The sequence below is a fragment of the Halichoerus grypus genome, chromosome 7 (assembly GCF_964656455.1).
Source record: "Halichoerus grypus chromosome 7, mHalGry1.hap1.1, whole genome shotgun sequence".
NCBI classification, from domain to species: domain Eukaryota; kingdom Metazoa; phylum Chordata; class Mammalia; order Carnivora; family Phocidae; genus Halichoerus; species Halichoerus grypus.
The window spans coordinates 96,353,302-96,372,860 of NC_135718.1; the positions used below are offsets into that span (position 1 = coordinate 96,353,302).

The 19,559-nt window shown below is 36.5% G+C and overlaps 1 protein-coding gene across 6 annotated transcripts in view; it reads left to right on the forward strand.

Moving 5' to 3' along the window:
* RGS7 (regulator of G protein signaling 7) overlaps positions 1–19,559 on the forward strand; it is a 510,082-nt gene that overhangs the window by 407,037 nt on the left and 83,486 nt on the right. For all 6 annotated transcript variants that reach the window (XM_036070634.2, XM_036070633.2, XM_036070635.2 and 3 more), the window contains 3 exons: positions 17,989–18,053; positions 18,895–18,971; positions 19,078–19,159. In XM_036070634.2, coding sequence (XP_035926527.1) covers positions 17,989–18,053; positions 18,895–18,971; positions 19,078–19,159 — 224 coding nt within the window. The remainder of the gene's footprint in view (positions 1–17,988; positions 18,054–18,894; positions 18,972–19,077; positions 19,160–19,559) is intronic.

The window sequence follows — 19,559 nt, forward strand, 5'->3', positions numbered from 1 at the left end:
CACCTGGCACAACCAATTCTGTCAATGCAATTCAACAAATACTCCCTGACATCTGGTGGTGTGCAAGGCATTGTGCTCATGCAGTGGCAGGAACAAAGGTAGGTGAGAGATGGTCTCTGGTCCACGTCAGCGACGGTCAAGGAGAGGGACCAGGCAGGGTCCAAAAGTGAACTTTACCCTCCAGCAGACCTCCAGCATGACCTTTCTCTGACCTGTAGCTCTTTATTTAGGACATACGTCAGCTCAGGACAGAACTTCCACTGAGGGCCTTGAACACATTGCACTTTACTTGCCATTCTTTCTGCATGATGCACTGGGAAGACTAAGAGTTTTGGAATCAGAAACACACTGCTTCATATCCTTACTCAGCATTTAATAGCTATGACCTCATGCCAGTGACTTAACTTTTTTGAATTTCAGTTTCCTCATCAATATAATGGGATCTCAAAGTCAAATCTCATTTTACACCTTACAGAGCGTCAGTCGTAAGTGTTTATTCAATCAATAGTTTTCTCTCTTCCTATTTCTTTGCATCCCCCCCAGACTTCTGGGCTTTTAGATGCCATTATTCTATCTTTTTTTAAGGTTTTACAAAATCTTAGTCCATAGCAAAGGGCTCTTTTATATATTCTTCATTATATTCAAAATATGTTAACAAAGCAGACAGAGAAGAAAATGAGGGCTGCTGTCTCAGTTATCGCTGGGTTCATGAATATAAGATTTTTTTTTTCTGGCTTTCTTAAATGTGGCAAGCACCAATTAACACATAATGCTGTGACAACAGTCTTAAGTGGATTTTGATTTGCAAATCACATTAATCTTGTCTTGAAATATCTTCATTGGTCTCCTTGGAAACTTTGAAATTGATTTTAAGGTGTGCATTCTAAGTTTCAAGGTTCATAACTGTAGTGATATGGATCATTATAGCACCTCATGGTCTTTAATTTTTCTGCACTCTGAGCTGGAAAATGTACTAGCTACTGGTAATCTTTAATAGTAGGTGCACTGCAACGTTTTAGTATCATTTATGATATTTGTATATTTAACAATGCGTGAAACGTTTTAAATAATATGAATTATGCACTGAAATTGGAAAGAATCTGAATTGTATTTCATTCAGTGTTTTAAAAAATAGGTTTATATCCATCTGCCTATATTATTTTTCTACAGTCTAAGGTTAATATCACACATTATCCAGCATGATTGACTAATAATGATCAATATTCTGTGTTAGGCAATGCACATAAACTTTTCTAAACCTTCTTTGCCCAACCCCCAGGGAAAGAACAATTTACCCTATAATAGAGTAAAAGTATGCTTTTTTAAAGCAGACTTTCTAACATTTAAATTTCTACTGCTTAATCTTTCTGGGCAATTTGAGAGCAACTGAAATTTAGAGAGAGAAATAGGAAGACATAAAGAAAACAAATGTTATCCTTTTGTAAAACTACAAGTGACAAACATTATTCAATAAAAATACTCAAGTTACTCTAAATTATTAGACTTACTCCAAAACTACAGAAGAAAGTAAGTTTATTTTATACTCACTCCTCACACATGGATGTGTGTCTGTGTATTAAAGAGGAACTGTTACATGCAGACCACACAAAAAATGCAGCAAAACATGCTTTAAGGAATGTCAAAGCTTTATATCATTAACAGGCTCTAATTTTGGGGGGAGGTTATGCACTGCTTCCTTTTAGTTCATGTATTATTTTGCTAACAAAAATTCAGTGGATTCTGGTCTCTTCTCTACTCTGACTCCCCTCTTCCAAAAAGAAGGAATGACTTATATTTATATCTTGGAAATTAGACCAAAAAGGAAAGAATGAGATGGAAGAACCGGTGATAAGAAATTGATAAATCAAAATAAACACTGATTATTTTTTAAAATAATTAATTTTAGAGTTTAAATCAAAGTGGAATTAAAATGGCAGACAATAATATACCAGTTAGAAAAACTCATTTATCTCATGTTTGACAACTTAAAATCACTCTTCAAAATGATATTCTCAGGGAAGAAAATCACAATGAAAATTTTAAAACAGCACAGAGCTACATTTTCCTCTGGAGGAATTCACAGACTTCTCAAGGTTTCCAAGGAACCATAGATTTAAGGGACTATGTTTCCTCCTTTTTTTAGTGTAGTCTTTCTAAGTGTCATGAAAATTTTCCTATTAAGAAAAAGTTTTTATATTAGAGAACATTTTGCAATAAAATTTCACTTTTTAAAAATAATTCTTTGGAAAATTTTGCAATATATTTATATTACTTTCATAAACTATAGATTAATAATATTTATAAAGATGGAATGAGAAGAAATTTTTCATAGAAGCCCTATGATCGTAGGAAATTTTAAAATTTCAACTAACTTATAAATATATTGTTGTCATACAGAAGACTAACAGGTGATCAATTCTATAAGGATAGTGTAACACATGACTTCAAGAAGAAGAAAGAATAATCCAAATTCCTCCCACAGAAGAGCTTGTCCATGTATTTTCTTGGATATTTGGAGCCCACTGGATACCTGGATACATTTAAAAGAGTGGTTTAACAGTTATATTTTTAAATGTGGGTATCTACATTTCAGAATTATATGATTCGTGAATATTTAAATTTATGTTAAAAATTTTAGAGTCAAATTAAAAATACTTTTTTTTTTTCCTGAGGTGAGTGCATAAGCAAAAGCTTTTAAATTCTACACTTCCAGGGGTGCCTGGGTGGCTCAGCCGTTAAGCGTCTGCCTTTGGCTCAAGTCATGATCCCTGGGTCTTGGGATTGAGCCCCGCATCGGGCTCCCTGCTCCACAGGAAGCCTGCTTCTCCCTCTCCCACTCCCCGTGCTTGTGTTCCCTCTCTCGCTGTGTCTCTCTCTGTCAAATAAATAATAAAATCTTTAAAAAAAAAAATAAAGTCTACACTTCCATAGAGGGCATCATTGGAGAATGGTTGGGCATGACAAATTTCACATAAAAGGATACTAAGACTTATTCAAAAATAACACCCAGAAAAGCATAGTTAAATTTTTTATTTCAAGTTCCATTATGGGAGAAATATGTAAGATTTTAACATAATAAATATGTAAGATTTTAACTAAATAAATAAGTGAAAATAAAGGAAATTGAGTTCTACTGAGCCTCTATATGTAAAAATCCATTGGTTGCTTTACCTAGAAGCAGATTTTTTTTTTCTTAAGGATTTCTTTATGTATAACTACCATAATGTATTTATTCCCATAGTGCAAAGGAGAAGAAAATCAAAGAAAAACTGAGTCATATGAAAAGTTCATGGCTAGAGTAGGACAACTGGTCCTTTAAGACTCAGCAAACAGATTGCCCTCCACTCCATCCTGATGGGAGGGCAGTCCAGCTGTATGGGCCAGGCAGCTATCACTTGCCCTGCATTGTGAGTCACTTGAAAGTTCAAGGACAAAAATCTTCTTTCACTGTGTATCCCCTGTGCCTAGGACGATATCCAGAATTTCAGTAGGTGTTCAATAAACATTTAATTGATTGAGTGAATAATTGAATGAATGAAGAGTTTTGATTCCTAGGATTTATAATGTGGTCCAATGCATTATATTTAGCTTTAAAGACGCCAACTATCTATGCTCAAATTGGTAGTAAGAAAACAAAGTAAAATTATTAACAACAACAATTTTAACAAAAATTTTGAACAGCAACATTTGAGATGACCATCTCTGAATTTCAATGGGGACCTTTATGCTTGTCCTATGAGGCTTGAAATTACAGTTAGGTGGGCATAAAATAGCCTTTCTCCTAGAACATCAAGAGAGATTTTAAGGGACAAAATTGTAAGATGTCATATGTCTATCAAAATGTGTCAGATGATGAAGGCAATTTAGAATACTTGGTTTTAATTTCATATTCTAAATGGACATATAATCATTATGAACCTCAAAATAGAATAGAAGCCAAGTGTATGAGAGAAACATAAGATATGCTTGGGAGCCATTTACATAGAATTATAGGATACATTATACATACTCTGATCTAATTAATTTATATGAACACTAAATAAGGAAGCAGTGTGATGGGTTTTTACCACAAACTACCACCACTTGGGCCAGCACCTTGCTAGATGATAAGACTCCCCCATTCTTGCTAAGTCTCTGGGGTACTCTAGGAACTTCTTATCCTAAAGCCTTGAGCTGAGCCCTGCCTCTTCCATTTGCTAGCTCTGAGAACTATAGCTAAACTCTTCCACCCTGAGCCTTGTGATTCTTCTAATAAATATATACATATATATTTAATATATTTAATATTTTTATATAATACATATAATATTGTAAGTAATAATATTTAATATTATATATATATAATAAACCTATGTTTTGTAGCTCCCACCATTATTGTCAGGCACAGAGGAGAAGAATAGGAGATACAGGGAAGTGACTTATACACTAAATTGTCTTGGAAAGTAATGGTGGTTATTCACTTATCTATGAGATGTATAGCAAATATTAAAATAATTATCATTTACCTATGTATTTGTCTCCTCCTAGTTTAACATAAGGATTGAGGTGACTAGGAACACTGACTGAATTGTTTATCTCTGTATCTTGGTGCCTAGAACCTTCGTTGATGAGTACATTTCAATTAATATAAAGTTACATCATACATTTGAAAAAAAAATGCGTCCATTTTTACTTCTTAATATAGTTTGGCTAATCATAGCTTAAAGAAATGTATGCATTACAGAGAGATTCTAAACTATAAGTATACTGTTGAATATTTAAATTGGAATTATTGCCAAGTTCATGAAGTCAAAGTTTATTTCTAAAAATTATATGTTCCTTTGAACCTGAGATATACTTAGAATTTTTGTCAGACTTGATGAAAAAGCTGATTATCCGTTCCACTGCAGATACATTTAATCTTACATTTACATAATACCTTATAAGTTTTCAAAAGGCCTTTACATTGATCATTTCTTTCAATTTTCACAGCCATCCTATCCTATGAAGTCAGAAAAAAAAAATATATTAAAATTCCCATTTGTCAGGAATCTGACTGAGAAAGGACAGAAAACCTTGTCACCTACCTAGCAACAGCCATCACTTACTGATTTGGAGAATGATGTCTCATGTGTTCATCTGTCAAAGCCCTAACTTTTACCTATTGTGTGTTTTCCTTGCGTTTTTGGAGCAATCTGATTCACTTAATCTTTATAACCTTAATTAGAATAATTTACCATTTGCAGACCTACAGTGCTGCTCTGGTCACAGATCACTTTTGCTAATATGCTTTAATCAAGACACCTCTGGGGAAGTTCCATGGAAGGAACTTATCAGAGGTTCCAAAGGAAAGGAGAGAAATATAAGAAACAGGTAAAATCAAAGAGCAAAATTAAACTTTATAGAAGTTAACAGAACAGGTTCTTAGATGTTTAGCAAACTTCTATCTCCCCCTAATCCTGATCTGCCTTGATCAGGCTGCTTTTCTGTCCTTACCTTGTACTGTCCTGAGCATCCTAGACCTCTTATTTCAGCTGGGAGACGTATAAAACTGTTCTCCAAGTTACTTGAGAGTTTTAGGATACATCCTTGATTCAGAGTTTGTACTGAGTATTTCTCCAAACAGAATGGTTCTTTCCAGACGATTGGGTTCACATTCCAGTTCAGCTGCTTAGAAGCTGTATACTTGAAAAAGTTAACTCTCTGTGCCCAATTTTAACGATCATACTCCCACCTGATAAGGTTGCTTGAAGGATTAATTGGCTAAAAGGATTAAAATGGTGGCTGCCCCATAGCATGTGGCACATAATAAGTATTATCTATTACTATTAGTATTTTCACCATTAGTATTTTCATTAGCTTTATTATTTCCAGGCTTTTATTACTATAATCCTTATCTTCTCCTGAAAAGAAGAGGAACCACCTGTGAGGTCCTTGTAGTTCTGTCAGTCAGGAAGCAGATGGCTTCATTTTATTAAGGCTACGTTATGCAGTGGTGAGGGGGGCGCAGAGGGGGCAGGAAAGCCAAGGTTCTCAAACCAGTTTTTGTTTTGGCAAATAGGAGGAGTGAAGAAGTAAGAGATGGAAGGAAACTTGAGAGGGAATTGCAAAAGGTTAGCCATGACCCTTTTAAAAATCAGCTTTGCCCACCCTATCGGCTGCTTTCCGGAGCCGCCATCAGGCTCCAGTGCACGTTAGGAGGGATCACCATGAAACAGACCCAGGGCCATTTTGAGATTTGCTGTCATGTAGAGATGTTCTGGGTTCCAGTTCCAAAATCACCGTATGAGTCATATCAGATTGCTCTCTATTTAGATAAATAACAGAAAGGTGTGTTATTTTCTAACAAAAAAAAATAATGTATTTCAACCATCATTAAGATAGCAGTTATGTTGTGTTGTTTTTCTATTGCATTATTATTATTAAACACTGTGCTATCCACTCTCTCACATTTGCCTCATGTGAGCTTGAGCAATTTTTTTTATTTTTTATTTTTTTATTTCTTTTATTATCATGTTCAGTTAACCAGCGTATAGTACATCATTAGTTTTTGATGTAGTGTTCAACGATTCATTAGTTGCGTATAACTCCCAGTGCCCATCACCACATGTGCCCTCCTTAATACTCATCACCCGGTTACCCCATCCCCCACCCCCTCCCTTCTGTAACCCTCAGTTTGTTTCCCAGAGTCCGGAGTCTCTCATGGTGTGTCTCCCTCTCTGATTTCTTCCCGTTCAGTTTTCCCTCCCTTCCCCTATGGTCCTCCATGCTATTCCTTATGTTCCACATATGACTGGAATCATATGATAATTGTCTTTCTCTGCTTGACTTACTTCACTTAGCATAATCCCCTCCAGTTCCATCCATGTCCATGCAAATGGTAGGTATTCGTCCTTTCTGATGGCTGAGTAATGTTCCATTGTATATATGAACCACATCTTCTTTATCCATTCATCTGTTGAAGGACATCTCGTCTCCTTCCACAGTTTGGCTATGGTTAAGCAATTTTTTGCTATTAAATGTGAGTGGCACATCATGCCATTTCTGTCTCTTACAACCCTCAGTAGTTCCCATTACACTACAGGCCACACCTCAGCCCTGGCCAGATTTCCTGCCTCCCCAGCCCAGCCCGGCACCCACCCTCACTGCCTTCCACCCTCTCCAGGCTCTGACCCCTCTACTTTGAGGACACCCTGCTTATGTCCTGCCCAGAGTCCCCTTGCTGGACTCTGATGGGTGCTCTTTGCCCCCAGATCTTTCTGGAGCTGGTTCCTTTTCCTAATTTAGGTTGCAACTCAAAAGTTATCACTTCAGAGAGGCCTTTGTGAATCCTGTGATCTAACGTAAGAGCCCCTTCCACACCCCTCGGCCCTTCCCACCTCCACTTCGTCCCAGTATCTATCACAGCTTGGTGATTAAAACAGTTGTCTTTGGTGTCTACTGCTTGACTTTGACTCTTGCCTCAACCAAGAATTACTTAATTTCATCCTACCTTCATTGCCTCATCTGCAAAGAGGGAAAATTAATAGCACCTGCTTGTTCGTTCATTTGGACAACATAACATATGTGAAATGTTTGAATAATTCCTGGTACATGGAAAGCATTCAATAAATATTGGGCATTGCTATTACATTATTCATAGTACTGTGCATTATCCATTACACTCTAGACCAGTTCCCTGTAAGCTAAGAGCAGTGATGATCCCCTGGGTTCATCCACTGTATCCTCAGGGCTTAGAAGAAGCCTGGTACGCTGCGGGCACTCAGTGAACATTTGCTGCATGAAGGAACAATGCATCCAATATCCATACACATCTGTCACACTTTTCCTTGTACTCCCCGTAAAGGCAAATATTCTGTTCTTCTCCAGGAAGCGAAGATACCTTGGAGCCTCATGTAATTACTCCACATAGACCCCTCTCATCCTAAGATTCTTAAAATCTTTGTAAAACCAACACCCTTCCAGTTTACCAGCAGAGGCTGAGTCATCGGTACCATGTTGCCCCCTGCGGGTAGGGAACACTATCACAGCGAGCCCACCTCCAGGCTGTGTTTGGGCAGTTGGAAGCTGTGTCTCCTTTGTCCTCTCCCTTTGAATTTCCCTGGAATGTCAGCTCATTGGGAATAAGACCCTTGTCTGTTTGTTTTGTTCACAGCTGTACCGCCACCACTTAGATGAGAGCCTGGCACATAGCAGGCTTCTAGTAAATGTCGAATTGAATAAATAAATGAATTTTAAAAAATAGTTTTCTATCTTTTTCTTCCCCTGGTGGCCCAGAAATCTGGTGCAGCTATTAACAGAAAATACTGACCACTTACTTAGTTGTACATGGAGTTTCAGCATTGAGATTATGAGATATAATAGTAAAAAGAACGAGAAAGTACAGTGAAGAATGAAATTAAAAATTAAAAATATAATTTAATAGCACCAAGTTGCCTGTTATGAACAAAACTAGTCATATGTTTAAAATTGAAGTATATTTTAACATAAAATTTGGAAAAGATTTTCAGGTCACTAGCCAGTGTACTCCAGATGTAACAACACATATGTACTTAATGTTTATTATTTTAGATTCTTGGCAGTGCTAATTCATGGTAGGAAGAGACACTTCACAAGTGAGATACTAAAAAAATTCAATGGCCCTCTCTGCAGTGTCCCATTTGAAAAAAGCAATAACTTTATATAAAAATCCATCCCCAACAAGGTTTTTAAAAGGATATTTCACTTGTAAAATTACTCTGTAATTTTCTTTTGAGTAGAAACCTTTCTGGTGAACATAAAGGACATCATAGCTAATAATTCCGTACATTACTTTCCCTTTGGAGTTAACACAGCACTCTCCAATATATCATGTCCTGTAGTCCTAACCTCAGTCCTGTGGAATAGATGCACCAAGTATTTTTATACTCATTATATGGGTGAGCAATTGGAGTCTCAGAAAGGTTAAGTGACTTTTCCAAAATCACAGTTAATGAGGGTGGCCAGAACCCCAAATCTGAAAACTCAAGGACCATTGCTCTTTCTACTATACCCCATGGCCTCTCCTAGAGTATTTGTAAATTTGTCTCTCCATTGATGATCAGGGGATTAGACAATAGGCATAGTATGAGTCTAGTGTCCTGAGTGACTTAGCCAGTAATTTCTAATGTTAATCTCATCCTTTTATAGGTTATAATATTATTTTCTAACATACTGCCTATATCTTTTTCCTTTTATATAACAAACCAAGAAAAGGGAGTGGGGAGGATCCAAGTTCAGATATCCAAAAGTATTGTTCATGACTATTTCAACCTCAATTCAGTGAATATAGATTACTCACTCTTTGGTAAATCACAGAACATTTTGGCATTATCTCTTGGGTTTCATTTTCCTACTGTTTCCTACTGGATAATTTATTGAAGTACTCTTGGAAAATGTGAACTTATTTCTTCATTTGATAAATTTAAATAAAAGAAGGAGAAATTAAGAACCCTTGACCTAGTATTATGGGAAATTTACTTGAAAGTTAATATTTTTATTACAACAGTGGTTCAGAAATATCATAAAAGTTAAATTATGGTTTTTCTTACTATGCTATGGTAAAAAATAGATATTATTGGTTTAAAGCCCTACTAAATGCTATAAGCAACAGAGGTAATAATGCCACATAGAAAGACTGGGACGTCAGGTACTACTGCAGGTAACTTGCCGAGCTTCTGAAAGTTTTGTAGGTATCTTCGCTATCATAGAAAAGATCTGTTTTATTCACTACTCTCCAACAGAGGGAATAAGACACAAACACAGGCAGTTGGTTCTTATTCTTTGAGGTAGGTATGTTCTATAAAGTTGCCACAAATGCGTAATCAGTGAATACTGAGCTGTTGCTCCTAGGGGAGGTACAGTGTTCAGTTCCTGCAAGCCTCTGGTCACAACATTTTTGCCAACGGATCAATGCATACACCTTTGTTTTATGTGTGTTTCTTTCAACAGACACCTTAGTTCATATATATTTTTGGTTAATAAACATTGACCTTACAACCAGCAGCATCCTAAGTCATTCACAAACAGAGTTCATGCAACATACATGTCGTCTCCAAAAAGCACATCACGGTCTTCTTGCATTTAGGAACGCTAGACAGCACTGCGGCACTATCCTTGGGGTTCATTTTAAACAGCAAAAAAATGTGGCACTAAATAGACCATCAAAAGGACACTGGTTTACAGAATTAGCTGGAACAGGAAGGTAAAGCATTGCCTTGTTCCACATCAACTGAGAAAGTGAGCATCAGGCAACTCTAGTTTTACCACTCTGAATGGCTGTGGACGATCGTAAAAACACCGCAAGTGTTGATTGGGGAGCTACAAATAAATTTTGGCAAGTAGGCAAATTTGCAGATATGGGACCAGCAAATAATGATGATTAGCTATAATTTTTAAGAGAGAAAGATAGTAAATTTGGAGAGAATAAAATACAGCAACGTAAGGAATTACAAATTGCCAAAAACTCATGAGCCTTAGAAAAGCAATCAAACTCTTTAGGAGCCATTGATATATTTACAAAGAAGGATAAATTAAATAGCTCTGTTTTGTTTGTTTAGCAATTTAAGTGGTTGGAGCATATAATCTGTAATATAATTTGTGGATGAATGCACAGAGAACGGGATTCAAATAAGATTCACAGTGACAGTAATAGTTCTTACATTTAGGAGCAACATTCTCAGATATTAAGAAAAATGGTTGCATGTAGAAAACAGATGCAAAAGACTTCTGCCCTTCTCAGCAATCTCTGAGAGCTAATGTGGGGCTCCCGTTACCACTGCCTTTATATTTTATGTGTGATAAGTCTCTGCTGTGTGATCACAAACCCAAGAACCCTCTGATTCACCTAGTTATTTTTTGTATGGCTCTGGAAGAGGATTTAGGCTCTCTGGATTTCACTCTTACTGTCAATTAAATAAAGATGACAATACCTTTTTTTTTTCTGAGATAGTTGATTTAAGGCTCTGGATAAGCTAATACATGTAAACACCTTAATATGCAGCAGTCTGCATGGTAGAATCATCAGAGGACACTTCTTTTTCCTTTAGGAGGAGATAGAAGTCCACAGCTCTAATTCTTTTCATACTCATAGTGGCTGGCTATTATTCCAGAGGTATCCTGAAGGAATTCTTTCTTCTCAAGACTAGAACTTCAAGGCAGGTATTTGACGATTTTCATGGTCTAGGTATTCAATTACCATAGTAGATCTCTCTTACTCTGTTACTCTCTTTTAGTCAGGGTATTTGATCTCATACATTAGTGAATTCCTTCTACTACTTATAGTAACATGGTCTTCATCAACATATATCAGAAAATTTGGGGCACCTGGGTGGTTCAGTCCATTAAGCATCTGCCTTCAGCTCAGGTCTTAATCCCAGGGTCCTGGGATTGAGCCCCTTGTCAGGTTCTCTGCTCAGCAGGGAGTCTGCTTCTCCCTCTGCCCCTCCCCCTCCTTCCCCTAAATGTGCTCTCTCACAGGCACGCTCTCTCTCTCTCTCAAATAAATAAATAAAATCTAAAAAAAATCTATAAAAAACATATCAGAAAATTAAATAATTTTAAAATTATTTTATCATATGTTCTCTAGTTAATTTTCTGTTAAGATTTAATTTCTCTTTTAGTTAATTAATGCTTGAGTTGCTGTTGAGTTATAAATTTAAAAAAATAAAATTCCCTAAAGTATTGTTATTCCTTAACTTTCATTCCTAAAAATGCATTTCTAATGGTTGAGTCATTAAATGAGTATTAGATTTTATAGGACTGTATTAACATTACATTTAAAATACCATCAAAGAATTATTTTGGAAATTCTGTTCTTGAAGAAGATAAGAAAGGAAAGAAGATCTCTTTCTTTCAAGTGAAATTAAGGATAATGTTTTTGTTTAAGTTTTTTGTTATAAAAAATCCAAAAATTATTGAGGTTTTAAGGGTATGTTCATTCAGCATAGATATAATCACAAAACATATTTGCATCTTGGGACGGCTGTGAGAAGCAAGAACTGACTTGCACACCATACTTCCTGGAAATTTTCCAAAATTGCTCCCCTGCCCCTGCATGGAATAAGAAGAAAAGAAAGCAAAACTAGAATAGAAAGAATTATTAAGACAGTGTGGAAATTGGAGAATGGTGCCACATACCACTTACTTGAAAGATGTATTCTGGAATCAATAGAATTTAGCCAAATGAAAGGAAGATGGTGATATCAGACTTACAATTTCTCTTCTCAAGAAATTAGGGCAGCTTTACAGAATTGGATGAAGTTCTGACCAAGCCCGTTAATGATTCATTGATCCATGCGGGCTGGAAATAAGAGTAAGTCTTAGGAAGGCAGAGAAAGGCTTGCCCCATCTTGGACTGAGGTTTCTTAGGCTTAAACACGGCACTCAAAGAGACAGCCCTATGCCTGTCTGATGTTTTGTCTCTGACCCAGATTTCATAAACCATCTCGGACTCTCAGACATTCAGAGAGCAAGCCTAAAAGTAAAGGGGAGGAACTTGGGGAATGATGGCAGTATCCTTGCCGGATTGTTATGCTGGGGGCCGACAGTTACAACAGCAAACCCAGGATTCTCTGGGTCAGCTTCACCAGGGTAGTGTGGCCTGAGTCCAAAATGAGTGAGCAATGCCAGAGAAAACCAGAAATAAGAAGGGTATAGCCACATGGGTAATAGCTGTGTTTTTTGGAAAATCTGAGCTGTGATAGAACAGTTTTAGCAAATCTAGATTTTTTTTAAATGTGCCAAGTCAACATTTTTCTCACTTTAATTTTCCAAGACAACAGCTTTCCCTCCATGCCCTCCAGGATCTAAATAATTGTGATAAAAGTAATTTCCAAGTGGAATGTAAATTCTATAATTTTTTTAAAAACTATAATTAGAGCATACAATAAACTCTAGTCACTAAAAAAATTAGAAAGAAATAGATTATTTTCTTCATCATTTATGGGGGGAATATTAGTGTTTATTTCTGAGACTAAAATTCAAGAAAAATATATAAAGTGTTTATTTAAACACATAAGAATGGCCACTAATGGAATGGTAAGTTTTATCACTTCTAAATTATTAGAAAAGGAATTAAAGAAAACTCATCCCATGTAACAAAAGGTAGGAAACAAAGAAATCACAATTACAGAGAGAGAGAGATGGAGATGTAAGAAAAGGAAAAACAAACATAACTTACAAGAATTAATGTAAGTTCATCTTTTGAAATAGAAGGTATCTTTAGGTGAGGTCATAAATAAAATCCAGTAATACCTGTCTGCAGGGTAGATAAGTAAAATATGCTGACTCTTTCAGTTAAAGAAGGTTGATAAAGCAAAGATATACTAGGCAAATACAAGTAGAAATGAAACCAGGGCTTGCAATATAGATCAAATAAAAATAGCCCACGGTACAAAGTATGAAACAGAGCCAAATTTGTGAAGGGGGCAATCCATACACATCTTTTTTCATTAAAACCTATCATGTGAAAATACTGGAAATATAAGAAAACAGATAAACATAATGAAATTGTTCCACTCTCAAGCCAGATTGGCAAAAAATCAAGTCTGGCATGAAGGTGAGGATATTGGCATATTGCTGGGAGGGTATAAGGGGTAGAAGTTTGGTAGGTCTTACAAAATTCACACTGTGCCTGTCCCACAGAGTCCTGCTACCAATTCCAAGAATATATGTTAATCAAAACCTATATGGAATCGCTATTTATAGCAGCTCCAAAATATGAAAGCATTATCTCACTTATATATGGAATGTTAAACACACACACACACACACACACTCGTAGGAGAAAAGGACAAGATCAGAGGCAAAGGGTGGGAGGTAGGGGAATTGGAAGAATGGGGTCAAAATGTACGAAACACCATTTATAAGATAAAAAAGTTCTGGGAATGTCGTGCACCATGAAGACTATAGCAAACACTGCTGTGTGGTACATTTGAAAGTTGCTGAGAGAGTAGATCCTAAAAGTTCTCATCACAAGGGGGAAAAAAAACCTTTTTTTTTTGTATCTAGATGAAATGATGGATATTAACTGAACTTATTGTGGTGATCATTTCACAATTACATAAGTCACTTCATTACACTGTACACTTTAAAAGTATACGGTGCTGCATGTCAGTTATGTCTCAATAAAACCGAGAAGAAAAGAAAAGAGAAAAAGAAAACAATCTAAGTATTTAATAATAGGTGTATAGCTTAAATAATGTGTGCTGCATTCCTAGGATAGACTAGCACAGTGAAGAGAAACAAGCTATAGAAAGTGCCTGGGTGGATCTCAGTAATGTCATGGTGAGTAAAAAAAGCAGGTTGCAGAAAATGTAGTATGAATGCTGTATGTATATATAAAAATATAATTTAAATAACATATAATTTAAAACTAAATCAGTGTTTGCTGAAGTATACTCAATATTGTCCATATCATTTATTAAACTTCTCCTCAAAAATATGGGAAAATATATTTCCTGCATATATATATCTGATATTAGTCTCTATCTCTAATGTATAAATGGGCTTTAAGTCTAATAAGAAAAAGCCAAATCCCCCAAGAGAAAAATTAACAGTCATGAATACCTAATTCACAGAAGAAAAACTCTCAGATCATCAGGAAAATTTAGTGATGTTTTTACTCAACAAATATATCCTGAACATCTTCTGTGTCCAAGTATGTTCCACGCAAGGGGACACATGGGCAAACAAAACAAGGAAAAATCTCTGGCCTCATGGAGCTGGCATTCCAATGAGGTGGCAGGGGGCGAAAATAAGCTAATAAGCTACCTACATAAATGGATACAGAAGTTGTATGTTAGGAGGTAGAAAGTTGTGTAGAGGCGGACAATGGGAAAGGGGCTGTGGGGGTGGGGGTGGGAGGAAGGTGTCGCTGAGAGCATGGGTCTGAAGGGAACACGGCCACCATTTGAGAGTAGTTTGGAAGCAAGGTCGGAGGATAATGAAATGGGCACAGAAGGACCTTGGCTTTTACCGGAAGTGAGGTGAGATAGGAAGTAGTTGAAAAATGGGAAGTTTGAATACAATGAAATCTGATTTAAGTCTTAACAGAATAACTCTGGTTGCTTTGCTGAAAATGTACTCTCCAGAGTGTAAGCAAGACATACCATGCTTAAACTCTATGGAATTTGGTTACACAGATCAGAGGACTTGAAAGGTGCACACCCCCTCATTCAGCACTGACACTTAAGGAAAATTATCAAATATCTAAAAAATAAACATACAGCCATACATACATGTTTGCAGAAATATTAGTAAATAATTGCAAGATGAAGGATATAATCTAAGTGTCCAACAATAAGGATTCATTTAAATAAATAATAAATGGATTATCATGAAATGATTTTTCAGGATGTTACAGAATAACACTTATTGATATGAAGTTAGCCAAATATAACATTAAAGGATAAAGCTCATAAGATAGCATATGTAGTACAGTTTTAAATAAATATATGACGATAAAGTTTTGATATAAATACAGATATTCATGTCTATGTTTGTAGGTGTGTATAGAAGGGAAAAACCATATAATGTGCCAAATAATGAAGGAAGTGAGATAAGAATGATTTTTTCTTTAATATTTATTTATTTTTTCGCATCGTCTTAACTTTTACAATGAGGGATAAGGATTTTAAAAATTAAACTATTTCAACTTTGAAGTAAAACAATCTGTGTGCATCATTTTTACTTGCCCTGTGACATATCTGAGTGGAAAGTGATTTTTGTAACAGGATCTTAAAATGGAAATCCAGCCAAAATGTTAAGTGGATCAAGACCAGATGTGAAAGTGTTATTCTAGACAGACATACAAATTGTCACACTAGCTGCTGTCAGCTCCCACTGAGGGCATTAAAGGGTAAGATGTTGGCTTAAAGACTGATTTTGTAGCTGTTAGGATGTCAGGAGTCATTGCCCCCATCAGCCCCAGTGGGAAGAATGAGTGGGGATGCCCCTCATCTCAAGCCCTGGGACAAAGATTTCAAGGGCTTTCTGAGAGTGCTTGACAGGAGTCACCTACTCCTGGGGACACAATGGATCATGAACTCCAGGCCTTGGAATTACAAGGGGCAAGAGACAGGCTCTCTAGTTATGGGTGGAGAAATTAAAGGGAAGTGGCTATGTTCCGTGGTCTCCTTTCAGGGCAAAGAGTGCATGAGTGTTTCTCTCGTGTGTAATTTAAGCCATATGTGATAGAGAGTCCAGTCCTAGGGAACAGCCTGGACAGGCAAACACACTGCAGAGAGAGGCCAGAGGTATAGTCAGTCTCTACAAGGGCCCTGTAGGTGGGAGATTCCCAGCAATGGTGGGGTGGGCTTTCTCCAAAGCATCGCACAAAGTGACATGGGAAACATAATCAGCTTTAAAACTCTGCCACGACCAGAGAATGGCAACACTAGATCACCACACGAATCAGTCAAGCAAGAATGGCAGCACCCCCTATCCTCTCCTTCCTCCCTATACTCCAACCCCAGAAGGTTAGAAGCCTTGGTCAGCAATACTAGCTGGGGACACAGAAGAACAAGGTGGACAAAGAAGACAGTCACGCTTCTCTCACCCACAGAAGCTGGGGGAAAGGGGAAGACCTTAAGACGTTAAACCAGGCTTGAATTTTTGACTATTCCTTGGGATGGACGTTCCATAAGTTGGGTCTCTGAATTACATGAGTGACAAGCAAGACTGGATGCTGCTTGAGTTTTTATTCAGGGGCTGGGGAAGGATTCGCTCACACAGTAAACTTGAAACAATTAAAAAGAGAGTTTCATGACAATATGTATTATATTTGACCAATTTTGAGAATTAGCAATTTTGAAAATTACTAATATTGGTGGAATAATAAAATTCCCATGATAGATTGTAGAAAGATGTGTTCTCAGATCGTCTCCTGGGTTCTTAATGTCTGTAGTAATGTTAGCATCAGTCCACGCTTGGCTTTCTCCTTGGCCTTGGCCTTCATAAAGGGAACTTTAGAGGACGGAAATTGAATGCACAGCATCAGTGTTTACAGAGATCTCAGATTTTCTGTGTAAGATAATTCCTTAGTGATATCAGCTGGACTTGATGACCAGAAACTGAGGGTGGCATGGCTTAGTGCAATGGTGGTAATTATAAGGACACCCCCAGAACTAACCTTACAAAAAGTAATATTTGACAGTCCTCATCCAGCAGATTCATTCAGCATCTGAAATATATAGTTTATTTTGAATTTCATGAGACTCAAATATCATATATTATGGAAAAATAACAAAAAGTGTCCTGGAAATCAGGGCAATACTGGAGGACTCTGAATGTCTTGATATTATCATAAGAGTTACTAATAATCCTGAAATAACTAAAGAAATGTGATTTTTCAATAGCAGTGCTGCTCTAGCCCTCTTCTCTCCCTCTGGCTCCCATCCCATAAATCTACTGCCCAAGGGGGCTTTCCCTAGCAGCAAGGATACTGAGTCCTCAGAAAAATGGTATTAAAAGGTAGTCATATTGTAGTTAAGGAAGATATTATAGTTTCCTCTCTCCCAGTGGCAAAATAATTGATGATGGTGAAATGTAGCAAAGGAGATGCCAAGAAGCCTTCAGTTTAGGTAAATAGAGTCTTTCAGTTGCAGAAGAATATGGATATAATTGAATGTGCCAGTGATTCACTCTTCATGCAATTCCTTTTAACCCAATGGTGTTATTTGTATATCTAGATGTTTAGGTTCATTTGATGTGTTATTTAGAAGGCTTTATTTTCCCCATTATTTAATAAAAATTAACAGTTATCAACTTTCTAAATGTATCTATTTTCTTATAATACCACTATGTTTGAATTTCAGTAAAAATGTTACCAATTATTTATTTTTGTCAAAAAATATAAAGATAGAAAATTATGACTGGAAAAAAGTGACAAAGACCAAGATGTTTTGATTTATAATGCTGTATTTTTATTTTTAGTGAGTGCCTCCAGTTAATAAGCAAGCAAGAAATGATTGATTTTTTTTTCCCTTTCAGCTGTTTACCTCTGCAAGAGAACAATGCAAAACAAGGCAAGGCTAGAATTGGCAGACTATGAAGCTGTAAGTACTAAGGACTTTCTGGCAAAGAAAGTCATAAAATGAACAGGAATAAGGCCTATGGTCATTTCTGGAGATTCTATTGACTTTACACCCCTGGATTTTAAGGACCAGATTTCTAGATCAGGCATCATAATGGCTCAAATCCCTGACTTGCTTGCTTTGTCTCATCATTCACATTGGGGATGGTGAACTTCTAGATGCAAACTCACAGGAGAAGGGAGAAGCATGTCTTGCTAAACTTAAATGTAAAAACATTAAAAGTGTCCTATATATAATATGTGAAGACATCCAAACTTAGAGAAATAAAGAGCATTTACTTTGAGTAAATAGTTTTTGCAAAACAGATAAAATTAATCTGATGTCATTTGTTCAGACAATTGCTGTGTTGTGATTTACAAATGACTTTGAAGCACTGACTAGAAACGGTAGTAAGCTGCTGGGGGTTTACATTCTTGTCAGGAATGGGATAGACTGACTGAATCATTAGTAGAGATGTATTGCTTTCCTATTCCTCACTAAAATGGGCACAGAAAAATCCAATGGATTAGTCTTGAGCACTTTTTTTATACAAAGTAATTTTTAGTATTTTAGGTGTTTACTTGTGGTCTCTAAAGTCCATTATTCATAAGATTAATATTTGTAATAGGTTTCCCTGTTTCCTCTGACTATTAATATGAAGATGAGCTACATTCAGTGAGCATGATTTATCATTCAGAACCAGAGTACACACTACTTTAGAAATTCTGTAATTGCTTTCTTGATAAATTTATACAGTAGATAAATGAGAAATGAGTAGTAAAGATGAGCACCAGAACATCTTCATCTGTGGTATGTTTTTCAGGAGAGCCTGGCCAGGCTGCAGAGAGCATTTGCTCGGAAGTGGGAGTTCATTTTTATGCAAGCAGAAGCACAAGCAAAGTGAGTCCTTGTGAGTCTTTTGGAAAATTTGTTCAAGTTGTGGCCTTTTGTCCAGAGAGGTGCTACAATTAACATTACTTATTATTCATTGTTACAATGTTGACAGAGTGGACAAGAAAAGAGACAAGATTGAAAGGAAGATCCTTGATAGCCAAGAGAGAGCATTCTGGGACGTCCACAGACCTGTGGTAAGCAAACGTGCAAATGTTATCTTCAGTTCATAATCTGAGCCTCTGGAAACTGAAGGATGCCTGAAAAAGTGAAAGAACAATGTGATAGCCCTATCACTCTTCTCCAAATCTTGGTTAAGAAAATATTGCCACTTTTGTGTAAGATAACCAGAATGCAGTAGTGTAATGTGTAATTCATAAAGCTATGCATTTTTCCACCACAACATCACTCTTGGCATTTGAGATACTTGATACTTTTATACCCTTGAAAGAAACAAGACTGCAACAAAGCAGTCTTACGTAAACCATGTGACTCAGAGTAACAAATAATGAATGTCCTTGATTAATACCAGAAAGCTTTGTGTAAGGAATTCAACACTGGTTATGCGCATCGTAAGAAAACAGGTCTAATCTCACA